Below are 27,622 nucleotides of genomic sequence, written 5' to 3'. Positions count from 1 at the left end.
AGAAATAAAATTGTGACAAAATTTTCTATAGACATAAAATTTTGACAAAATTTTCTATAGAAATAAAGTTTTGACAAAATTTTCTATAGAAATTATATTTTGACAAAATTTCCTAAAGACATAAAATTTTGAAAAAATTTTCTATAGAAATAAAATTTTGACAAAATTTCCTAAAGGCATAAAATTTTGACAAAATTTTCTAAGCCAATAAAATTTTGATAGATTATTTTTGACTCGAGTGGCAATCGTGATTTTTCTGTGATTGGGGATCAGTTTATTGGGTGGCTATATATAATATAGATCGTTACGGACCAATTATGGCATTGTTGTTATCGGTCATACACTAGCGAAATGTACCAAATTACAACCAGATCGGATGAATTTTGCTCCTTCAAGAGGCTACGGAGGTAAAATCTGGGCATCGGTTTATATGGGGGCTATACATAATTATGGACCGATGTGAGCCAATTTTTGCATAGTCGTTAGAGACCATATACCAACACCATGTACCAAATTTCAGCCGGATCGGATGAAATTTGCTTTCCTTTGAGGCTCCGCAAGCCAAATCTGGGCATCGGTTTATATGGGGGCTATATATATAATTATGGACCGATATGGACCAATTTTTGTTAGAGACCACATACTAACACCTCGTACCATATTTCAACCGGATTGGATGAATTTTGCTCCTTCAAGAGGATCCGGAGGTCAAATCTGGGCATCGGTTTATATGGGGCTTTATATAATTATAGACCGATATCGACCAATTTTGGCATGGTACATTAACACCACGTACCAAATTTCAACCGTATCGCATGAATTTTGCTCCTCCAAGATGTTCCGGAGGTCAAATATGGGCATCGGTTTATATGGGGGCTATATATAATTATGGACCGATATGGACCAATTTTTGTTAGAGACCACATACTAACACCTCGTACCATATTTCAACCGGATCGGATGAATTTTGCTCCTTCAAGAGGATCCGGAGGTCAAATCTGGGCATCGGTTTATATGGAGCTTTATATAATTATAGACCGATATGGACCAATTTAGGCATGGTACATTAACACCACGTACCAAATTTCAACCGTATCGCATGAATTTTGCTCCTCCAAGATGTTCCGGAGGTCAAATATGGGCATCGGTTTATATGGGGGCTATATAAAATTATGGACCGATGTGAACCAATTTTTGCATAGTTGTTAGATACCATATACTAACACCATGTACCAAATTTCAGCTGGATCGGATGAATCTTACTTCTCTTTGAGGCTCCGGAGGTCAAATCTGGGCATCGGTTTATATGGGGGCTCTATATAATTATGAACCGACATGGACCACCACGTATCAAATTTCAACCGTATCGCATGAATTTTGCTCCTCCAAGATGCTCCGGAGGTCAAATATGGGCATCGGTTTATATGGGGGCTATATATAATTATAGACCGATATGGACCAATTCTGGCATGGTTATTAGAGACCATATGGTAACACCACGTACCAAATTTCAACCGGATCGGATGCAAGTTGCTTCTCTTTGAGGCTCCGCAAGCCAAATCTGGGGATCGGTATATATGGCGGCTATATATAATTATGAACCGACATGGACCAATTTTTGCATGGTTGTTAGAGACCATATACCAACATCATGTACCAAATTTCAGGTGGATCGGATGAAATTTACTTCTCTTTGAGGCTCCGGAGGTCAAATCGGTTTTTATGGGGGCTATATATAATTATGGACCGATGTGGGCCAATTTTTGCATAGTTGTTAGAGACCATATACCAACACCATGTACCAAATTTCAGCCGGATCGGATGAAATTTGCTTCTTTTTGAGGCTCCGCCAGCCAAATCTGGGGATCGTTTTATATGGGTGCTATATATAATTATGGACCGATGTCGACCAATTTTTGCATAGTTGTTAGGTACCATATACCAACATCATGTACCAAATTTCAGCGGGATCGGATGAAATTTGCTTCTCTTTGAGGCTCCGCAAGCCAATCTGGGGAGCGGTTTATATGGGGGCTATATATAATTATGAACCGATGTCGACCAATTTTTGCATAGTTGTTAGGTACCATATACCAACATCATGTACCGAATTTCAGCCGGATCGGATGAAATTTGCTTCTCTTTGAGGCTCCGCAAGCCAATCTGGGGATCGGTTTATATGGGGGCTATATATAATTATGAACCGATGTGGACCAATTTTTGCATGGTTGCTAGAGACCGTACAGTTATACCATGTACCAAATTTCAGCCAGATCGGATGAAATATGCTACTCTTAGATAATACAACTACTTGTGCCAAATTTCAAGTCGATAGCTTGTTTCGTTCGGAAGTTAGAGTGATTTCAACAGACGGACGGACATGCTTAGATAGACTCAGAGTTTTACCACGATCTCGAATATATATACTTTATGAGGTCTTAGAGCAATATTTCGATGTGTTACAAACGGAATGACAAAGTTAATATATCCCCCCATCTTATGGTGGTGGGTATAAAAATTCGTTTGATGTTAGAGATTCATTTGATTTGAAAAAAGTTGCATTTGATTTGAAAAAAGTTTCATTTGAAGCAGGGATCCGGAGCGGAGCGTGGAGCGGAGCGGAGCAAGCCCTTTTTTTGCCGGAGCGGGAGCGGAGCGGGAGCGGCATTTCTAAAATCCGGAGCGGAGCGGGAGCGGAGCGGTTTCCAAATGAAAAACCGCTCCGCTCCGAATAAAATATTACTTGAATGAAATGTGCAACTTTGAAATTACACTGTGTAGGAGATTTAAAATATAGCTAGTACTTAGCGTAGTGTGAGTAAACGTTTAAAATGTACGATATGTATTTTTGTACGTACGTACATTGGGGAAAACAGAACGTGTTTTTTCAGTAATTGTTTTCAAAAACGGCAAATGTCAAAATATATCTCTAATATGTGTTGTAAAAGTAACAACAGTACTTTCGATCAATTTCATCCTGTATTACTATAAAGATGTTTATAATGAACGTCATATAAATGCAATTAAACGATCTTATTTATATTTAATTTTTTAGTTTTCTACACTGAAAAAAATATTGTCGTGAAGTCAAAGATTTCATGGCCTTAGAATAAGAATGAAAATTTTGATTAACATGCAAGACGCATCTCTAAAATAAAGTTTTTTCCTTGTCCAAAAGTCAATAAACTTTTGAATGAAGTTGTAATGTCCTTATGATTAAGTGATTTTACTTAAAAATGTATATCATAACATGAAAGATAAAATTTTTGAGGTAAGGTCAACGTGACTTTAATAATTAAGAAAAAGTCTTTAAAATTAATAAAATTGTCTTTAAATTTGTTTCCTTTTTGAATCTTGCCTACAAAGCAAAAAATTGTTAAAAAATAAGACATGTTTATCAAAACACTTTATTTTAAAGACGCTTTTTACTTGAAACATAGCATAATTTCTACTGGAAGTAGAGTCTTAATATGGAAAATAAAATTGTCGTTAACTCATTTTTAAAGGATTTTGATAACAACTGACGAAAAAAATCTAAAAAAAAGAAAAATTAACATTTGCTTCCTAGAAGCAAGTACATAACCCCCAAATTTAAAAGAGAATTGCGTCTTTAAAGTATCGTTTCTTGTATTCTCCGCTTCTTTGGCTCGGAATTAATACCCAAACTGTTAAAGTTAAGACAAAATCTTTGGAACCGGACATTCTTTTTTTCAGTGTAAGGACATTCATATTTGCTTAAATATTGTACTATATCCTAGCATTCTCTTATTTCTGATATTAGTTCTCGAAAATTTAATTAAAATTATGGATAGTTTCAATTTTGGTTGAAAAATGCATACCCGGTTCCAAAGATTTTGTCTTTACTTTAAAAAATTTGGTATTGATTCCGAGCCAAAGAAGCGGAGAATACAAGTAAGGATACTTTTAAGACAATTCTCTTTTAAAATCGGGTTTTGTGTACTTGCTTCTAGGAAGCAAATTTTAATTTTTCGCTTTTTCAGCTTTTTTTCATATGCTATCAAAGTCCTTTAAAAACAAGTTAACGACGACTTTATTTTCCAAATTAAGACTCGACTTCTTGTAGAAATTATGCTGTGTTTCCATTAAAAAACGTCTTTAAAATAAAGTGTTGAAAAACATGTCCTATATTTGAACGATTTTTTGATTTGTAGTTAAGATGCAAAAAGGCAACAAATTTAAAGACAATTTCATTAAATTTAAAGATTTTTTCTAAATTATTAAAGTCAAGTTGACCTTAGCCCAAACATTTTTTCTTTCATATTATGATATCCATTTTTAAATCAAATCACTTGATTATAAGGACAATACGACTTCATTGAAAAGTTTATCGACCTTTGGTCAAGGAAAAAACTTTATACTAGAGAAATGCGTCTTCTATGCTAAGCAAAATTTGCATTCGTATTTTAAAGACATGAAATCTTTGACCTCACGACAATATTTTTTTCAGTGCATTTATTTTAATTTTTTCTCACATTAAAAACTAATGACTTGATTTGTATTATTGCATGTTATCTACTTTTTTTTGAGAACGAACATTTCTTAAAAACGCTGTTCGAAAATGTATTTTTACAATAAAGGGGAAAAAGCGAAATTAGGTAACACTAGATCTGAGTAAGAATATTCATACACACAAAAAAATAATTCATTTATTGTATGAATAGTGTTCCCAAAAATTTTCCAAACACGGAATTCATAAATTATATGAAAAAAGTTCATAAATTAAAAAATACAGGTTTTCATTGACTACGAATGTATACATAATATTAATGAAATTTGTAATTTTATAAATGTAGTATACATAATTTTCGACATTGAGAAATATGTATTTTTACATAATATATATTAAAAATATCATGCATTAAATATATCTCTTCTTTTCTTTTTTCTTTTCGATTTTCCCCTAATTCTTAATTGGTCAAAATGTATGAACACATTTATTAAAAACCGCATTAAAGTCCTGCGAGTAAAACACATTTTATAATATTTTTTATTAGTTATAAATATGAGCACCAATGCTTCCAGTTAATTAATAAAATTGTTTTATTTCGTCAACCTTTTTCAGCAATAAATAATCTTTGAATCGCGACGGCGACTCAAACTGAACTGAAAAAACCAAACACAGCAAAGCCACGTGTTGCCTTCAAAAACTTTATGTTTGGTTTTTGTCTTGTTTTGTATGCTTGTATTGTATACATATGAGAGTAACTCTATGTTGTGGCTCTCTCATGCTAAGAGAAAACCGGTATTTTTGGATATATTATGTAAAGTTTCATTAATTTTATGGAAGAATCCATGCACATTATTAAAAATTGCTTAAATTAATAACAAGTATTTACGAATAAAAAAAAATACATCTATTTCATGAAAGAGTCCATAAATTTTCCAAAATGTACACATTTATGTACAAATTCATATTTTATTTTTTTGTGTGTAGGTATACCACAGACTGATTTCGATGGAGGTTGTTGCAAACATAAACATACACACACACATTACAAATATAACAAAACCTCTTCTCTGCGTCTGTTGCAAAACAAACAAAAAAACTTTCGGAGAGTAGTTACTTCTACTCTGTATATAGACTTTCAATTCCAATCAGCGTTGCCGTTTTGGTCCGATCGGACCAAAATTGGTCCAAAAGATTTCTAATTTTTAAATTTGGTCCGATGGTCCGATGGTCAGAAATTGGTCCATTTTGGTCCATTTTCATAAATTTGGTTTCTATCACACATTAAATAGTAGATGGTGCACCGCAAAGAATATTGTCGGGAGGCCAAATATTTCACATGCTTAAAATACGAATACGAATTTTGCTTAGAATAGAAGACGTATTTCTCTGAAATAAAGTTTTTTCCTTGTCTAAAAGTTTCTAAACTTTTCAATGAAGTCTTTTTGTCCTTATAGCTAAGTGATTCGGCATAAAAATGTGTATCCTAACATGAATGAAAATTTCGTTTTAATGAAGTCAAAATGGATTTAATATTTCTGAAAAAATCTTCAAAATTAATAAAATGTTTCAAAACATTGTTTTAAAGTCATTATACCCTAAACCACATAGTGGTTAGGGTATAATAGGTTTGTCCGAAGTTTGATCTGCCAAAAAATGTGCCTACCAGAAATATTGATTTTAGACCCCATAAAATATATACCGATCGACTCAGAACCACATCCTGAGTCGATCTAGCGCTTGGTGTCCGTCCGTCTGTCCATGTATTTGTTGTTCACAGGATTCCGGTCGCAATTATTAACCGATTTTGATGAAATTTGGTACAGGGAGTTTTTTGGGCACAAGGACGAACGCTATTGAATTTGGAAGAAATCAGATCAAATTAAGATATAGCTCCCATATATATGTATCGCCCGATTTCGACAAATGGGGTCACGCTGTGCCCCCATAAAATAAAACTCAATTGAACAAATAATACAATGTTTGTACTATAATTTTTTCGAAGAGGAGCGGAGCGGAGCGTGGAGCGGAGCGGAGCGGAGCGATTTATTTTTTCTCGGAGCGGAGCGTGGAGCGGAGCGGTTTTTTTTTTCTCCGGAGCGGGAGCGGAGCGGAGCGAAAAAAATGGACCGCTCCGGATCCCTGATTTGAAGTTAAAATGCTATATATACTTTATTAGGTCTGAGACCAATATTTCGATGTGTTACAAACTGAATAACAAAGTTAGTATACGCCCCATCCTATGGTGAAGGATATAAGAATAACGCCAACCTCTTCAAATATATCAACCGAGTTTCACAATTTGGGCATATCACTCTTGTTACCAGGCCAGATTTTAATTGAATTGCAAATCATGTTTTGTATGACAGTGCTACAAAACATACGTGGAAAAAAATGTAAATTCTTTAGCAACTTACCTCGATTATAATGCCTCTCAGAACATCAACCATGTCTGCGCCTTCTTTAAAAATGGTCTTTTTTGCAATATATCGAGCAAATGGATTTAAATAAATGAAATTGCTACTCATTTCACTGACATATTCTGAACAACTGTTAAAAAAAAAATAAAAAAAAAATACACATTGATAAACTATCGATAATAATATTTATAGAGAAAGTAGATTATTGAGAGCCTTAAAGTTTGCCTCTGTGGGTATGGCAACGTCTGCAACTACAGATGCTCTTACGGTATGGTCACACTGGGCAACTATTTGACGGAAGTATAAAACGAATTTGTTCGCCATAGTCAAACCAGCAAACATTTTTGGCTCATATTGGATACATTCGAGTATTTTCCAAACACGGTATCCAGATTTCGAAAGTGCTCCAGGAAAAAAGTTTGACACTCATTTTGTCATACGTTTATTTTGTCATACTTTATCGAAATTTCGATAATGTAGAGCCAAATAACAATTTTTCATTCACGAAATGAAAATAGTTCATTGGAATAACGAAGTTGTTGATTAATGGTATGAAATCTTCGTTATTTACTAGAAAAGTCTTTAGAATAACTAAAATGTTCATTTCATTTATGAAATGTTTTCGTTGGTTCTGTTTCAAATTTGGAGAAAAATTTCTACAATTTTTTTTTTACCACGATGCTGTTACATTCTCATTATTAAACACGTGAGTAAAGTAGAAAGTCGGGCGGGGCCGACTATATTGTACCCTAAACCACCACCCCTACCGAATTAGTAAACATTGTTTGTGGAGTAAGAGTGGTATAGGATTGGGAGATAACCAGCATTTCCATATGTAAGAACATTAAGGGGTACATAGTTATGGGAGTTTTATCACAATCTGAACAGAAATGTCTGATATTAAGAGCTATAGTTGATTCTGAACCTACAGAGTTCGTATGCAACTAATATTGCTTCCATTATTAAAACAAGTAAGGAAAGTCTAAAGTCGGGCGGGGCCGACTATATTATGCAATGCACCACTTTGTAGATCTAAATCTTTGATACCATATCATATCCGCCAAATGTGTTGGGGGCTATATATAAAGGTTTGTCTAAAATACATACGTTTAAATATCACTCGATCTTGACAGAATTTGATAGACTTCTACAAAATCTATAGACTCAAAATTTAAGTCTAATGCGGCTAATGCATTCCACTCTAACACAATGTTAGTAAAAAAACAAGTATATACGGCCGTAAGTTCGGCCAGGCCGAAGCTTATGTACCCTCCACCATTGATTGCGTAGAAACGTCTACTGAAGCTGATGACAAGGTATCTTAAAACTTCCTAATACCGTAATATATACCACATAGTCCATACGTGGTATATATTAAACTAGAAAAGGCCGATTACATACGTATATAATTAAGTTTAAAGTTTCTATAGAAATAAAATTTTGACAACATTTTCTATAGAAGTAAAATTTGGAAAAAAATCTATAGAAATAAAATTTTGATAAAATATTCTATAGAAATAAAATTTTGGCAAAATTTTCTATAGAAATAAAATTTTGACAAAATTTTCTATACAAATAAAATTTTGACAACATTTTCTATAGAAGCAAAATTTTGACAAAATTTTCTATAGAAATAAAATTTGGAAAAAATTTTCTATAGAAATAAAATTTGGAAAAAATTTTCTATAGAAATAAAATTTTGACAAAATTTTCTATAGAAATAACATTTTGCCAATGTTTTCTATAAAAATAAAATTTTAGTAGATTATTTTTGACTCGAGTGGCAACCATGATTATGAACCGATATGGACCAATTTTTGTGTGATTGGGGATCGGCTATATATAACTATAGCCCGATATGGACCAATTTTGGCATGGTTATTAGCGGCCTTATACTAACACCACGTTGCAAATTTCAAGCGGATCGGATGAATTTTGCTCCTCCAAGAGGCTCCGGAGATCAAATCTGGGGAACGGTTTATATGAGGGCTATATATAATTATGGACCGATATCGACCAATTCTTGCGTGTTTGTTAGAGACCACATTCTAACACCATGTTCCAAATTTCAGCCGGACCGGATGAATTTTGCTCCTCCATGAGGCTCCGGAGATCAAATCTGGAGATCGATTTATATGGGGGCTATATATAATTATGGATCGATATGGACCAATTCTTGCATGGTTGTTAGAGACCATATACTAACACCACGTACCAAATTTCAACCGGATCGGATGAATATTGCTCCTCCGAGAGGCTCCGGAGGTCAAATCTGGGGATCGGCTTATATGGGGGCTATATATAGTTATGGGTCGATGTGGGCCAATTTTTGCATGGTCATTAGAGAACATATACTAACACCATGTACCAAATTTCAGCCGGATCGGATGAAATTTGCTTCTCTTAGAGACTCCGCAAGCCAAATCGGGGGATCGGTTTATATGGGGGCTATATATAATTAAGGACCGATGTGGACCAATTTTTGCATGGTTGTTAGAGACCACATACAAACACAATGTACAAAATTTCAGCCGGATCGAATGAAATTTGCTTCTTTTAGAGCAATCGCAAGCCAAATTTGGGGGTCCGTGGACCGATATGGACCAATTTTTGCATGGTTGTTAGAGACCATATATATACGGACGGACGGACGGACATGCTTAGATCGACTCAGAATTTCACCACGATCCAGAATATATATACTTTATGGGGTCTTAGAGCAATATTTCGATGTGTTACAAACGGAATGACAAAGTTAATATACCCCCCATACTATGGTGGAGGGTATAATAAGGGAAACATTTAAATCTGAAGCAATTTTAAGGAAACTTCGCAAAAGTTTATTTATGATTTATCGCTCGATGTATATGTATTAGAAGTTTAGGAAATTTAGAGTTATTTTTACAACTTTTCGACTAAGCAGTGGCGATTTTACAAGGAAAATGTTGGTAATTTGACCATTTTTGTCGAAATCAAAAAAACATATATATAGGAGCTATATCTAAATCTGAACCGATTTCAACCAAATTTGGCACCCATAGCTACAATGCTAATTCTACTCCCTGTGCAAAATTTCAATTAAATCGGAGTATAAGACTGGCCACTTTGGTCATATGAGTGTAAATCGGGCGAACGATATATATGGGAGCTATATCTAAAGCTGAACCGATTTCAATAAAATTTGGCACACTTGACTACACTACTAATTGTCCTCCTAATGCAAAATTTCAACCAAATTGGGGTAAAACTCTGGCTTCTGGGACCGTATTAGTCCAAATCGAGCAAAAGATATATATGGGAGCTATATCTAAATCTGAACCGATTTCAATAAAATTTGGCACACTTGACTATAGTACTAATTGTTCTTCTTGTGCAAAATTTTAATCAAATTAGGGTAAAACTGGCTTCTGTGACCATATAAGTACATATCGGGCGAAATATATATATATATATATATATGGGAGCTATATCTAAATCTGAACCGATTTCTTCCAAAATCAATAAGGTTCTGTTCTGATCCAAAACACATACTTGTGCCAAATTTGAAGTCGATGGGACTAAAACTGCGACCTAGACTTTGATTACAAAAATATGTTCACGGACAGACGGACATGGTTATATCGACTCAGGAGCCCATCCTGAGCATTTTTGCCAAAGACACCATGTGTCTATCTCGTCTCCTTCTGGGTGTTGCAAACATATGCACTAACTTATAATACCCTGTTCCACAGTGTGGCGCAGGGTATAAAAAGAGGAAATCCCACAATTAGTTTGGGTAATAAATCCAAATTTGTGCAAATCGGTAAAATTTTTCAAAATCGAGCGTTACATATATATGGGAGCTATATCTAAATCTGAACCGATTTAGATGATATTTGCCAGATTTGGTTGATACTACGGAAGGTTACCTTTTGCTAATTTGAGTAAGATCGGGTAATAAATAATGGTTTTATGGCCAGATTTGTGAAAATCGGGTGATACATATATATGGGAGCTATATCTAAATCTGAACCGATTTGGTTGATATTTTGCAGGTTTAGTTGATATCACAGAAGGTTACTTTTTGCTAAATTTGTTATACCCTTCACCACCCTACTGTGGGTATAATAAGATTGTGCATTTGTATGTAACGCCATAAAGGATCCGTCCGAAACCCATCGTTTAGTATACCAGTCGTCTGTTCATTTATGGAAAGTATGTCCGATTGTCCTCTAATTTGGAATAGGGCCCTATTTCAGCTCAAAGACAATCGCTATTGATTTTGGAAAAAAATCGGTTCAGATTTAGATATAGCTCCCATATATATCATATAGGACCTGAAGTGCTTCAAATTTTGCACAAGGTGTACAGTCGTCGAATATGTCAAATTTGGTTGAAATCGGTAAAGTTATATATATATATATATATATATATATATATATATATATATATATATATATATATATATATATATATATATATATATATATATATATATATATATATATATATATATATATATATATACACACAATTTTTTTTTCTGATTCAATCACGAAATTAATTGATCCAATTAATTTTTTAATTGAAATAGCTCCCAACAAATTTTAAGAAGTTGAGATGGTATCAACAATTTTGCTATACATAGTGTTGAAGGGTATAGTGTAGTCGGCCTTTAAATTTTACTAAACTTGTTCTTCTTTAATTCTTGTTTAATAAAATGTATGCTTCATGATTAAAGGCTTGGGTGTTGGTGTGTTCAAATGCTGTTCCAATACTTACAGAGCAGATCGTCTTGCGTAGTCTTTAAGATTTAGATCTGTGTACTCAAATCGTCTTCCCGTAACGTTTTCTACAAAAAGAAAAAAGAAGACGAAATCGAAAAAAAAAATTAAACACTTAGGAATGAACTGATATCAGGTGTAGCCGACTATGTGATAAAATTGGCTTTTAGTTTTTATACCCGCCACCATAGAAAAGTGACGGGGGTATAATAAGTTTGTCATTCCGTTTCTTACACATCGAAATGTCGATTTCCGACTATATAAAGTATGTATATTCTTGATCAGGGAGAAATTCTAAGACGATAATGTCTGTCTGTCTGTTTGTCTGTCTGGCTGTCTGCCTGTTGTAATCACGCTGCACATTTTGCACAAACTCGGCTTTTATCTGCAGGCAGGTCAAGTTCGAAGATGGGCTATATCGGCCCAGATTTTGATAGAGTCCCCATATAAACCGAACTCCCGATTTGCGGTCTTGGGCTTATTTTTATACCCACCACCATAGGATGGGGGGTATATTAACTTTGTCATTCCGTTTGTAACACATCGAAATATTGCTCTAAGACCCCATAAAGTATATATATTCTGGGTCGTGGTGAAATTCTGAGTCGATCTGAGCATGTCCGTCCGTCCGTCCGTCTGTTGAAATCACGCTAACTTCCGAACGAAACAAGCTATCGACTTGAAACTTGGCACAAGTAGTTGTTATTAATGTAGGTCGGATGGTATTGCAAATGGGCCATATCGGTCCACTTTTACGTATAGCCCCCATATAAACGGACCCCAAAATTTGGCTTGCGAGGCCTCTAAGAGAAGCAAATTTCATCCGATCCGGCTGAAATTTGGTAAATGATGTTAGTATATGGTCTCTAACAACCATGCAAAAATTGGTCCACATCGGTCCATAATTATATATAGCCCCCATATAAACCGATCCCCTGATTTGGCTTGCGAGGCCCCTAAGAGAAGCAAATTTCATCCGATCCGGCTGAAATTTGGTACATGGTGTCAGTATATGGTCTCTAACAACCATGCAAAAATTGGTCCACATCGGTCCATAATTATATATAGCCCCCATATAAACCGATCCCCCGATTTGGCTTGCGAGGCCTCTAAGAGAAGCAAATTTCATCCGATCCGGCTGAAATTTGGTACATGGTGTTAGTATATGGTCTCTAACAACCATGCAAAAATTGGTCGACATCGGTCCATAACTATATATAGCCCCCATATAAACCGATCCCCCGATTTGGCTTGCGAGGCCGCTAAGAGAAGCAAATTTCATCCGATCCGGCTGAAATTTTGTACGTGATGTTAGTATATGGTCTATAACAACCATGCAAAAATTGGTCCACATCGGTTCATAATTATATATAGCCCCCATATAAACCGATCACCAGATTTGATCTCCGGAACCTCTTGGAAGACCAAAATTCATCTGATTCAGTTGAAATTTGGTATGTGGTGTTAATATATGGCCTCAAACTCCTATGCAAAAATTGGTCGATATCGGTCCATAAATATATATAGGCCCCATATAAACCGATCCCCAGATTTGACCTCCAGAGCCCCTTGGAAGAGCAAAATGCTTGCCATTCGGTTGAAATTTGGTACGTGATGTTAGTATATGGTATCGAACAACCATGCAGGAATTGGTTCCTATCAGTCCATAATTATATATAGCTCCCATATAAACCGATCCCCAGATTTGACCTCCGGTGCCTTTTGGAGAAGCAAAATTCATCCGATCTGCTTTAAATTTGGTGCGTGGTGGTACTATATGATATTTAACAAACATGCCAAAAGTGGTCCATATCAGTCCATAATCGTACATAGCCCCATATAAACCGATCCCGAGATTTGGTTTTGGAACCTCTTGGAGGAGCAAATTTCATCCGAGTGAGTTGAAATTTGGTACATTGTGCTAGTATATGTTCGTTAACAACCATGCCTAACTAGGTCCATATCGGTCTATAGTTATATATGGCCCTCAGATAAATCGATCCCCAATCACACAAAAATTGGTCCATATCAAGTTCATAATTGTATATAGCCCCCATATAAGCGACCCCCATATTTCAATTCTGGCTCTCTACGTACAAAAAGTTCATATCGATTCGTAATTATTTGTAGACTTAACTATACATAACTTTTTTGTCTAATATATACCATGTATGGACTAAATCACAGTCTTTCGTAGAAGTTTCTATGCAATCCATGGTGGTGGGTACATAAGATTCGGCCTGGCCGAACTTGCGGCCGTATGTACTTGTTTTATTTTAGGACCACAAAGAGGTGTGCAAACAATGGTGAGTATCGGTCCATTTTTTGGTATAGCTTCCATATAAACCGATCTCCCGATTTTACTTCTTGGGCTTCTAGAAACCGTAGGTTTCATCCAATTCCAAAAATCTTGAGGTATTTTCGAACCACAAAGAGGTGTGCCAAAAACTGTGCGTATCAGCCCATGTTTTGGTATAGCCCCCATATAGACCGATCTCCCGATTTTACTTCTTGGGCTTCTAGAAACCGTAGGTTTTATCCAATTTTCCTGAAATCTAGAGGTATTTTCGGACCATAAAGAGGTGTGCCAGAAATTGTGAGTATCGGCCCATGGTTTGGTATAGCTCCCATATAGACCGATCTCCAGATTTTACTTCTTGGGCTTCTACAAACCGTAGGTTTTATCCAATTTGCCTTAAATTGGAAATCTAGAGGTATTTTAGGACCATAAAGAGGTGTGTCAAAAATAGTGATTATCGGTCCATGTTTTGGACCGATAATCACTCCCCATATAGACCGATCTCCCGATTTTATTTCTTGGGCTTATAGAAACCGTAGTTTTCATCCAATTTGCCTTAAATTGGAAATCTAGAGGTATTTTAGGACCACAAAGATGTATCGAAAGCGGTGAGTATCGGTCCATGTTTAAGTATAGCCCCGATTTAACTACTTGGATGTTTAGAAACCGTAGTTTTCATCCGATTTGTTGAAATTAAATAAATATACGGATGTCCACCATTTCAACAGCCGTTGCACTGACTATGCATCACTTCTTTAAAAGTGATCCGAATTCAGTGATTTGGATATGAATTAAAAAATTTTGTGGTATTTTGACAAATAATTATAATTTTTTATAATTTTTTATGAATAACAAATTCAATCTTAGGCTTGTCTGAAACCCTTGACCTCAACTATTTTCAATATTTCGCAATTTTTCTAGCATAAATTTAGATTTTTTTTGAACAATTTAAATAATTTACACCACTTTATTAATCTTTACCCTGTTTTTGACATCCCAGCAAACAAAGCGTCGCCAAAAAAGTAGTGAAAATATGCTTTTTGGATCAGGAAGTGGTGCAAAATTGGCGCAGAAGCGATGAATTTAACATGGGCTTGTCATAGGACGGATGTGCACCATTTCCACTGAATTTGCTTCACTTTTTAAGGTGCGATGCGAATTCAGTGTATTAGATGTAAATTAAAAAAATTGTGATATTTTGCCAAATAAATAATTTTATGTAATTTTTTTATGATTTTTAATGCATTCACAGCTTTGGTCGAAACTTTTGACATCAGATATTTCCAAAAATTCGCAATTTTTTTAGAATGGATTAAGCATTTTTTTTACAAAATTTAAATATTTTGTACCATTTTATTAATCCTTACTCTGTTTTTAACCTATTAGACATAAAAAAAGTAAAAATTACCCTTTAAAAATATGAAAAAAGCGAGTTACAAACAAGTATATACGGCCGTAAGTTCGGCAAGGCCGAAGCTTATAAAGGGTGATACGGTAAAAATTTGGTCAGAGGAAAACGCGTGTAAATCGGTGAAATCGTTTATTTAAAAAATCAAAATAAATTTCGTTTTCAAGTTCAATTAGTATAAAATTCAGGAAAAATATTCAGTAAGGCTTTCGCTTTTCCAAATCCGAATTGCCGGGACTCACGCTTGACACCTGCCATCAGATTTTGTACAGCCACCTTGTCCACCTTCTTCGCCGCAGAAAGCCAGTTTGCCTTGCACTGCTGCTCGTCCTTAGCAGTTTTTTTTGGTCTTCTTTAGGTGGCGCTTGACAATAGCCCAGTATTTCTCAATTGGGCGGAGCTACGGCGTGTTGGGAGGGTTCTTGTCCTTGGGAACCACCTGCACGTTGTTGGCGGCGTATCACTCCATGGCCTTTTTACCGTAATGGCAAACTGCCAAATCCGGCCAAAACAGTACGGAACAACCGTGTTTCTTCAGGAAAGGCAGCAGACGTTTATTCAAACACTCTTTCACGTAAATTTCTTGGTTGACAGTCCCGGAAGCTATGAAAATGCTGTTTTTCAAGCCACAGGTATAGATGGCTTGCCAAACCAGATATTTCTTTGCGAACTTTGACAGTTTTATGTGCTTGAAAATATCTGCTACCTTTCCCCTTCCTTTTGCCGTATAAAACTCCTGTCCGGAAGTTGCTTGTAGTCGGCTTTGACGTAGGTTTCGTCGTCCATTACCACGTCAAACTTCGTCAGCATTGTCGTGTACAGCCTCCGGGATCGCGCTTTGGCCGTCGTATTTTTTTTTATCATCGCAATTTGGAGTCATTACCTTCTTGTAAGTCGATAGTCCGGCTCGTTTTTTGGCTCGATGCACGGTTGTAGACGATACACCCAGCTTATTTGCGGCATCTCGGAGAGAGAGGTTAAGGCTTGAAACTACCGGCAACTCTCTCTGTCGTCTCAGCTGCTTCCGGTTTTCGATTTCCCCCCGATCCAGACTTCCTAGCGATTTTGCCAGGTTTGCGTGCGAGTAGCTCGGATTTTCGCGATGCGCTGCTCTTCTTGCTTGGACGGCATTTTGACAACTGAAGAGTGAATTCCAAAATTAAAATAGGAGCAACATTCTACACACACACACCTTCAAAATGAGGGGTGCTCAGGTTTTTTAAATGCAAAATTGAAAGAAATACGTCAAGTTTATATTGACCAAATTTTGACCGTATCACCCTTTATACCCTCCACCATGGATTGCATAGAAACTTTTTCAACACACTGCCATCCACAATCGAGTTACTTGGGTTGCGGTAAAGCTTACCGATGACAAGGTATCTTAAAACCTCCTAACACCGTCTTCTAAATTGTAAGTAAGTCCATACGTGGTATATATTAAATTAAAAAAGACCGATTAACCACGTATATAATTCAGTTTGACAAAATTTTCTCTAGAAATAAAATTTTAACAAAATTTTCTATAGAAATATAGCTTGGGAAAAATTTTTTATAGAAATAAAATTTTGACAATATTTTCTATAGAAATGAAATTTTAACAAAATTTTCTATAGAAATAAAATTTTAACCAAATTTTCTATAGAAATAAAATATTGACAAAATGTTCTATGGGTATAAAATTTTGACAAAATTTTCTATAGGAATAAAAATTTGAAAAAAAATTCTCTAGAAATAAAATGTTGGTAGATTATTTTTGGCTTGAGTGGCAACCATGATTATAAACCGATATGGACCAATTTTTGTGCGATTGGGGATCGGCTATATATATAACTATAGACCGATATGAACCAATTTTTGTGTGGTTGTTAGTGGCCATATACGGAGCAACCGTGGTTCAATGGTTAGCATGCCCGCCTTGCATACACAAGGTCGTGGGTTCGATTCCTGCTTCGACCGAACACCAAAAAGTTTTTCAGCGGTGGATTATCCCACCTCAGTAATGCTGGTGACATTTCTGAGGGTTTCAAAACTTCTCAAAGTGGTTTCACTGCAATGTGGAACGCCGTTCGGACTCGGCTATAAAAAGGAGGTCCCTTGTCATTGAGCTTAACATGGAATCGGGCAGCACTCAGTGATAAGAGATAGGTTCACCAATGTGGTATCACAATGGACTGAATAGTCTAAGTGAGCCTGATACATCGGGCTGCCACCTAGCCTAACCTAACCTAACCTAGTGGCCATATACTAACACCAAGTTCCAAATTTGAACCGGATCGGATGAATTTTGCTTCTCCAAGAGGCTCTGGAGAACGGTTTATATGGGGGCTATATATAATTATAAACAGATATAGACCAATTCTGGCATGGTTGTTAGAGACCACATACCAACACCATGTACCAAATTTCAGCCGGATCGGATGAGATATGCTTCTCTTTGAGGCTCCGGAAACCAAATATGGGGATCAGTTTATATGGGGGCTACATATAATTATGGACCAATGTGGACCAATCTTTGCAAAGTTGTTAGAGACTATATACCAACACCATGTACCAAATTTCAGCAGGATCGGATGAAATTTGCTTCTCTTAGAGGACCCGCAAGTCAAATCTGGGGATCGGTTTACATGGGGCTACATATAATTATGGACCGATGCGGACCAATTTTTGCAAAGTTGTTAGACACTATATACCAACACCATGTACCAAATTTCAACCGGATCGGATTAAACTTGCTTCTCTGAGAGGCTCCGCAAGCCAAATCTGGGGGTCCGTTTATATGGGGGCTATACGAAAAGTGGAACGATGTGGCCCATTTGCAATACCATCCGACCTACATCAATAACAACTACTTGTGCCAAGTTTCAAGTCGATAGCTTGTTTCGTTCATAAGTTAGCGTGATTTCAACAGACGGACGGATGGACGGACGGGCGCACATGCTCAGATCGACTCAGAATTTCACCACGACCCAGAATATATATTATTTATGGGGTCTTAGAGCAATATTTCGATGTGTCACAAAGGGAATGACAAAGTTAATATACCCCCCATCCTATGGTGGAGGGTATAAAAATTGAATTGAAACAACTTCTTGAGTAGTTAAAATAAAGAACATCTTTGAAGGACATTTTTTGGAAGTGCTTTTAAAGTTGTGCCTTTAGAAGTGCTTCAAATTTTTTTTTGCTGGGATGTTCCTCTAAAACTCAGACAAAAATGGTTCTTATAAATCCAGAATCATTGAGGTTTGATGATAGATATTCTGCCAAGCAGAGCATTTCAACCAGTACCAAATTTCAGCAGGATCGGATGAAATTTGCTTCTCTTTGAGTCCTCGCAAGCAAAATCTGGGGATCGGTTTATATGGGGGCTATATATAATTATGGACCGATATGGACCAATTTTTGCATGGTTGTTAGAGGCCATATACCAACATCATGTACCAAATTTTTAGCCGGATCGATGAAATTTGCTTCTCTTTGAGGCTCCGCAAGCCAAATCTGGGGATCGGTTTATATGGGGGCTATATGTAAAAGTGGTCCGATATGGTCCATTTTCAATACTATCCGACCTACATCAATAGCAACTACTTGTGCCAAGTTTCAAGTCGATAGCTTGTTTCGTTCGGAAGTTAGCGTGATTTCAACAGACGGTCGGACGGGGGCTCCGTCCTATGGTGGAGGGTATAAAAATTGAATTGAAAGAACTTCCTGAGTAGTTAAAATAAAGAACATCTTTGAAGGACATGTTTTTGGAAGTGCTTTTAAAGTTGTGCACTTAGAAGAACTTCTATTTATTTTTGCTGGGAAAAATTTCCATATACTTACCAAATGCAGTATTAAGTGTCATTTCCCGTAGAAAATGGATCAAATATGTGTCATTACCGCTTTCAATGTCAATGTCAATTTGTTCTAGTAAATAATTAGCTTTTCTATTAAATGTTGGCATAAACTCCATTAAACATCCAATTTTGAATGCTGTATTCATAATCTTTCGATCGCGGCTCCACTGATCACCTAGAAGTTTACAAGACCCAAAAAAAAAAATGCAAATAAATAAATTAATAAAAAATGTTGTTCCATTTATAGAGTAAATGGTCATAAGAAAATCACCCACTAATACTCACTTGATACAGTAAACAAGCCCTTGCCAATGGCATTGGAAAGACCGCTGTAACCAAGATCTGGTTTATCTAAACTATGTTTTGATGAAAAAATATCCTTAATGACATCAGGATCTGTAGTTATCACAAATGTGTAGGGCCCAGCGTACAATAGCGTATTTTTACCATAATTCTTGGCAACAGAATTAACTAAATTTAAAAGATCTGAAAGTAAGTTATGGCGATTTAGTTTTATTTCAAAATATTTGTATTAAGAAAATATGCGGTAGTTTTGTAAAATCCCCAAGTAGAAATTGTTATAAACAGTTTTTTGCTCTCCTTTTAGAAAGAAACGATAAATAAGTGTATGTTTCTGTTGAATAAAGTTGTTTTTAATCGGCTCGTGGTCGCCGAAAACTATGCTATATACATATTACTGTTTGACTATTTGCGTTGCTTGTCCATTGATGGATACAGCGATAATTTATAAAATGTAATAATTTCCTCTACATTGTTTGTATTACAGAACAAGTAAATAAAGTAGAAAGTCGGGCGGGGCCGACTATATCATACCCTAAACCACCATTACAGAATTAGTAATCATAAGCATTTGTGGGGTAACATATAGGTCTGGGAGATAAACCGCAGTTGCATATTTAAGAAAATTAAGGGGTCCATCTCTATGGGTGCTTTGTGTCAATCTGACTATAGCTCATAGTCAATGTTGCCGGGGAAAATGTTCGGTTTACCCTACAAGGACAAAAAAAGTTCCCTTCTTTCCCATACATTCCCAAACAATTTTCCTTACTATATTTTTCGTTAAATTTAAAAAATTTTACAAAACAAAAATGGTTCTAAGTACTTTATTATCTTAAAACATGAATATGCAACGTATATAACTTAGAATATAAATTTGTATTACCGTCACGGTTGCCACAGTTGGTAGAATTATACCAAAATTAGTAATCTTTTTTGTTAAATCTCTATAAAAATAAAATTTTGGAAAAAGTTTCTATAAACAAATTTTTGTGAGAAATTTTTCTATAGAAATAAAATTTTGACAATAAATTCTATAGAAATAAAATTTTGAGAAAAAATTCCACAGAAATAAAATTTTGAGAAAATTTTTTATAGAAATAATATTTTGAAAAAACAAAATCTATAGAAATACAACTTTGACAAAGTGTTCTATAGAATTAAAATGTTGACAAAATTTTCTACAGGAATGAAGTTTACCACACATTGTTAAAGATCAAGCCTTGCCGGCTTCTGATTTCCTCCTCTAGAGCCACCAAAATGTAAAAATATTACAAATTGTGTTGAGTGAAAATGTCCTACATTGTGGTCCTAGGTCCCTACAAGACGCTAAATATTAGAAAAACCCTACATATAGGGAATTTCCCCTATTGGCTGTGTTGATATTGCGCCTACGGAGTTAGTATGCCACTAATATTGAGCCCATTATTAAAAAAGAGAAAATCGTTGAATTAGTGTGGGTAATAAATACAAATTTGTAAAAATCTAGCAATATTCGTATGTAAGAGCTACAAGTACGTATAAGTACGGTCGGCTAGTACATCAAAATTTGAAATTTGAGTAACATTGGTTAATAAATAAGAGTACTATGGCCAAATTTGGGAAAATCGAGCGATGCATATATATGGAAGCTATATCTAAATCTGAACCAATTTGCATAATATTTTGCGGGTTTGATTAATACTACAAAAGGTTCCCTTGTGCAAGATTTGAGTAAGATCAGTTACGAAATGAGGCCTGTATGGTCAAACATAAGGTTATAAGGGCGAATTTTTCAAAATCGGGCGATACATATATGGGAGCTATATCTAAATTTGAACCGATTTCGATGAAATTTTGCACATATAGTTAGTACTATAGAGGACTGGATCTAGCCAACTTTTAGTAAGATCGGTTAATAAATAAGGGTTCTATGGCCAAATTTGGGAAAATCGGGCGATACATATATATGGGAGCTGTATCTAAATCTGAACCGATTTCGATGATTTTTTGCACATATAGTTAGTGCTATAGAAGACTACATTTAGCCAAATTTGGGTAAGATCGGTTGATAAATAAGGGTTTTATGGCCAAATTTTGAGAAAATCGGTTGGTACATATATATGGGAGCTATAGCTAAATCTGAACCGATTTCGATGATTTTTTGCACATATAGTTAATGCTATAGAAGACTACATTTAGCCAAATTTGGGTAAGATCGGTTGATTAATAAAGGGTTTGTGGCCAAATTTGGGAAAATCGGGCGATACATATATATGAGAGCTATATCTAAATCTGAACCGCTTTGGATGAAATTTTGCATACTTGAAGGGCGATGGAAAAGATTACCTTTTGCCAAATTTGGTGACGATCCGTTTGAAAAAACGCGCAACGTGACCCCATTTGTCGAAATCGGGCCATACATATATATGGGAGCTATATCTAAATTTGATCCGATTTCTTCCAAATTCAATAGCGTTCGTCTTTGTGCCCACAAAACTCCCTGTACCAAATTTCATAAAAATCGGTTAATAATTGCGACCGGAATCCTGTGAACAACAAATACATGGACAGACGGACGGACGGACACCAAGCGCTAGATCGACTCAAGAGGTGATTCTGAGTCGATCGGTATATATTTTATGGGGTCTAAAATCCATATTTCTGGTAGGTAGAAATAAAATTTTGACAAAATTTTCTATAGAAATAAAATTTTGACAAAATTTTCTATAGAAATAAAATTTTGACAAAATTTTCTATAGAAATAAAATGTTGGTAGATTATTTTTGGCTTTAGTGGCAACCATGGTTACACACAAAAAAATTGTTTTCTGATTCAATCACGAAATTAATTGATCCAATTAATTTTTTAATTGAAATGTCTTCAATCACGAAAATGATAGTATCAATCACAGTTTTAATTGGGCATAGAAAAAAATCTTGATTAAAAAATTAATTGATTTCATTACCAAATTTCAATTAATTTTTTAATTGATTCAATTAAAAATTTAATTGATGTTGATTGCAAAACTCAATAAATTTATTAATAAAAAAAAGGTAACTATTTGCAATTACCTTTGGAATTGGCTTAGAATTTTTATTTGGATTAACAATTGATTGTTTGAAAAAAAAAAAATTATTAAAAATTTAAAAAATTGTAATCACTTTTTGAACTGACTTAGTCTTCCGAATATGATTAAAAGTTTATTGTATCAATTAACTTTTTAATTAAAAATTTTAAAATTTTCAATCATTGACTTAATTAACTTAATGTTTCTATATTGATTAAAAAGTTAATTGTACCAATTAATTTATTAATTGAAAAAAATTTCAACTTCAATTAACTTTTTAATTGGAAATATTTTGGTGATATTTTTTTCTGTCTATGAACCGATATGGACCAATTTTTGTGTGATTGGACCAATTTTGGTATGGTTGTTAGCGACCATATACTAACACAACGTTCCTAATATGAACCGGATCGGATGAATTTTGCTCCTCCAAGAGGCTCCGGAGGTCAAATCTGGAGAATGTTTTATATGGGGGCTATATATAATTATGGACCGATGTGGACCAATTCTGGCACGGTTGTTAAAGATCATATACTAACACCATGTTCCAAATTACAACGGGATTGGATGAAATTTGCTTCTCTTCGAGACTTCGCAAGCCAAATCTGGGGATCGGTTTATATGGGGCTATATATAATTATGAACCGATGTGGACCAATTTTTGCATGGTTGTTAGATACCATATACCAATATCATGTACCAAATTTCAGGCGGATCGGATGAAATTTGCTTCTCTTTGAGGCTCCGCAACCAAAATCTGGGGATCGGTTTATATGGGCGCTATATATAATTATGGACCGATGTAGATCAATTTTTGCACGGTTGTTAGAGACCATATACCAATACCATGTACCAAATTTCAGCCGGATCGGATGCAATTTACTCCTCTTTGAGGCTTCGCAAGCCAAATCTGGAGATCGGTTTATATGGGGGCTATATACAATTATGGACCGATGTGGACCAATTTTTGCATGATTGTTAGAGACCATATACCAACACCATGTACCAAATTTCAGCCGGATCGGATGAAATTTGCTTCTCTTTGAGGCTCCGCAACCAAAATCTGGGGATCGGTTTATATGGGCGCTATATATAATTATGGACCGATGTGGACCAATTTTTGCATGGTTGTTAGAGACCATATACCAACATCATGTACCAAATTTCAGCCGGATCGGATGAAATTTTCTTCTCTTTGAGGCTCCGCAAGCCAAATCTGGGGATCGGTTTATATGGGGGCTATATATAATTATGGACCGATGTGAACCAATTTTTGCATGGTTGTTAGAGACCATATACCAACACCATATACCAAATTTCAGCCGGATCGGATGAAATATGCTTCTGTTAGAGGCTCCACTAGCCAAATCTGAGGGTCCCTTTATATGGGGCTATACGTAAAAGTGGACCGATATGGCCCATTTTCAATACCATCCGACCTACATCGATAACAACTACTTGTGCCAAGTTTCAAGTCGATAGCTTGTTTCGTTCGGAAGTTAGCGTGATTTCAACAGACGGACGGACGGACATGCTTAGATCGACTCAGAATTTCACCACGACCCAGAATATATATACTTTATGGGGTCTTAGAGCAATATTTCGATGTGTTACAAACGTAATGACAAAGTTAATACACCCCCCATCCTATGATGGAGGGTATAAAAATATTTTAATTTGGATTGTAACTGTATTAAGAATATAGATAATTTTTTATTTTAGAAAAAAATTTGTTCTTTCAACATTTTAATTATAAAAAATTAAAACGAGGCATATTTTTTGAGGAACAAATGTATTGGCGCAGGTTGTTCCAAATTAATTTTTTGGTACAGTTAGTACTTTTTGGGCATTCCTTTTTGTTGATAACATCAGCAAGCAGTCTAGGCAATGAATGGACTAATTTTTTGTTTTATTTGTAACTATATTCCCCCATTCTTCCATCAATACTGTACCAAATTTCATCAAAATCGGTTAATAATAGCAGCCTGAATACTGCGAACAACAAAGACATGGTAAGGCGGACGGACACCAAGGGCTAAACTGAGTCAGGAGGTGGTTCTGAGTCGATTGGTATATATTTTAAGGAGCTTAAAATCAATATTTTTGGTAGGCACATTTTTTTACCGATACCCTAACCACTATGTGATTTAAGGTGCTGTGCCAATACTTATGTGGGGCACTGTAATTGTTTTTTTTTTTTTTTTTCAATACACCCTCCACCTCCAATATTGGTTTCAGACTACAAACATGGTCATGGTGAAATTCTGAGTCGATCATGCAAAAATTGGTCAATATCGGTTTTTAATAATTATATATAGCCCCATATAAACAGATACCTAGATTTATGCTCCGGAGCCGCTTGTAGTAGTTAATATAAACGGATCCGATTGAAATTTGGTACATGATGACAGAATATGCTTTTTAAAGCTCATTGAAAACTGAATCGATATCGATTCATAGTTATATATAGACGCAATATAAACTGCAGGAGCAAATTTCATCCGAGCCCGTAAAAATTTGGTACGTGATGCCAGAATATGCTTTCCAATACTTTAATTTTTGAGCCTCCTGGAAAAGCAAACTTCATTCGATCCGGTTTAAAATTTGTACGCGATCCTAATATATGTTTTCAATTAATTGTGCAAAAATTGGTCCATATCGGATCGTAAATATATATAGCCCCATATATATGGGACTTCATTGGTGAACAAATTTCATCCGATTCGGATTCATTATGGGCAAACTTACAATTTAGAAGGTAATGTTAAGAAGTTTTAAAATATCTTTTCATCGCCACGGGTTGCGATATATATAGTTTTCGGGTAGTGAAAAAGGTATGGCGTTGATACGACGGAAAACATTTTGTCTTGAGCACTAAGATTTCTTATTCCTGAAATACGAATGCAAGTTTTGCTTAGCACAAAACATGAGATTATCTGATACAAAATTATTTTCTTCACCAGAAATTTTCGATAAAATTTCCAATGAAGTCGTTTTGAGACTTTAAAATGGGTATAAAGAAAATTCTATTGAACTGAGATCAATTTGTTCTAAAAGAGCGGGGGAAAATCTTCATTAACCTGACAATAAAGCTAAGACAAATATTGGAGATTTTAGCAGGGAGTCTGAAGATTTTGCTGGAGTCAGAGTCGGCGTCGTAAAAATTTTGCTCCGGCTAAACTAAATTTTTTAAAACACTTCACATTTTTGTAACTAAAAAAGTTTTTACGCAAATTAGTGAAAAGCAACTTCCAATTACGGAGGTCATTTTATGTTTCCTAGAATGTTAGACTAGCAGATGTTAGAAATCAGATAACAACTACTTGGGCCATGTTTCAAGTCGATAGCTTGTTACGCTAACTTCCGAACGAAAGAAGCTATCGACTTGAAACTTGGCACAAGTAGTTGTTATTGATGTAGGTCGGATGGTATTGCAAATGGCCCCCATATAATCGGACCCCCAGATTTGGCTTGCGGATCCTCTAAGAGAAGCATATTTCATCCGATCTGGAGATCAAATCTGGGGAACGGTTTATATGGGCACTATATATATTTATGGACCAATATGGACCAATTCTTGCATGGTTGTTAGAGCCCATATAACACCATGTACCAAATTTCAAGCGAAACGGATGAATTTTGCTCTTCTAAGAGGTTCCGGAGGTCAAATCTGGCGATCGATTTATATGGGAGCTATATATAATTATGGACCGATATGGACCAATTCTTGCGTGCTTGTTAGAGACCACATTCTAACACCATGTACTAAATTTCAAGCGAATCGGATGAATTTTGCTCCTCCAAGATGTTCCGGAGGTCAAATCCGGGGATCGATTTATATGGGAGCTATATATATTTATGGACCGATATGGACCAATTCTTGCGAGCTTGTTAGAGACCACATTCTAACACTATGTACCAAATTTCAAACGAATCGGATGAATTTTGCTCCACCAAGAGGCTCAGGAGATCAAATCTGGGGAACGGTTTATATGGGGACTATATATAATTATGAACCGATATGGACCAATTCTTGCGTGCTTGTTAGAGACCACATTCTAAAACCATGTACTAAATTTCAACCGGATCGGATGAGTTTTGCTCCTCCAAGAGGTTCCGAAGGCAAATCTGGGGATCGATTTATATGGGGGCTATATATAATTATGGACCGATATGGACCAATTCTTGCGTGTTTTTTTAGAGACCATATACTTACACCATGTACCAAATTTCAGCCGGATCGGATGAAATATGCCACTCTTATAGGCTCCGCAAGCCAAATCTGGGGGTCCGTTTATATGTGGGCTATACGTAATAGTGGGCCGATATGGCCCATTTGCAATACCGTCCGACCTACATCAATAACAATTATTTGTGCCAAGTTTGAAGTTTCTTTCGGAAATTTGCGTGATTTCAACTGACGGACGGACATGCTCAGATCGACTCAGAATTTCACCACGACCCAGAATATATATACTTTATGGGGTCTTAGATCAATATTTCGATGTGTTACAAACGCAAACGGACAAAGTTAATATACCCCCATCCTATTGTGGAGGGTTAAAAAATATTGCCAAACACAATTGTTGCTATTTGCGATTCCAATGGTTTGTCGTTTTAGGTATACTTAAATGAAATTTTTATACCCACCACCATAGAATGGTGACGGGGGTATAATATGTTTGTCATTCCGTTTGTAACACATCGAAATATCGATTTCCGACTATATAAAGTATATATATATTCTTGATCAGGGAGAAATTCTAAGACGATATAACGATGTCCGTCTGTCTGTCTGTCTGTCTGGCTGTCTGTTGTAATCACGCTACATTTTTCAATAATGAAGCCATCGTGCTGAAATTTTGCACAAACTCGTCTTTTGTCTGCAGGCAGGTCAAGTTCGAAGATGGGCTTTATCGGTCCAGGTTTTGATATAGCCCCCATATATACCGACCACCCGATTTGGGGTCTTGGGTTTATAGAAATCGTAGTTTTTATCCAATTTGCCTGAAATTTGAAATCTAGAGGTATTGTATGACCATAAAGAGGTCTGCCAAAAATAGTGAGTATCGCTCCATG

The 27,622-nt window shown here is 35.6% G+C and overlaps 1 protein-coding gene across 1 annotated transcript in view; it reads right to left on the bottom strand.

Annotated features, from left to right (window-relative positions):
* Window positions 1-27,622, bottom strand: part of LOC142230323 (putative cytochrome P450 313a4) — a 41,393-nt gene that overhangs the window by 10,621 nt on the left and 3,150 nt on the right. Inside the window, exons 2-5 of the mRNA XM_075300963.1 lie at window positions 19,483-19,683; window positions 19,184-19,372; window positions 11,650-11,719; window positions 6,886-7,018 (exon numbers count right to left, since the gene is read on the bottom strand). Of these exons, the coding sequence (XP_075157078.1) occupies window positions 6,886-7,018; window positions 11,650-11,719; window positions 19,184-19,372; window positions 19,483-19,683 (593 nt within the window). The remainder of the gene's footprint in view (window positions 1-6,885; window positions 7,019-11,649; window positions 11,720-19,183; window positions 19,373-19,482; window positions 19,684-27,622) is intronic.

This window comes from Haematobia irritans, chromosome 3, assembly GCF_050003625.1.
Source record: "Haematobia irritans isolate KBUSLIRL chromosome 3, ASM5000362v1, whole genome shotgun sequence".
NCBI lineage: Eukaryota > Metazoa > Arthropoda > Insecta > Diptera > Muscidae > Haematobia > Haematobia irritans.
Note: the sequence above shows the minus strand (reverse complement) of the source record. Positions and strands in the feature narration are given on the sequence as shown.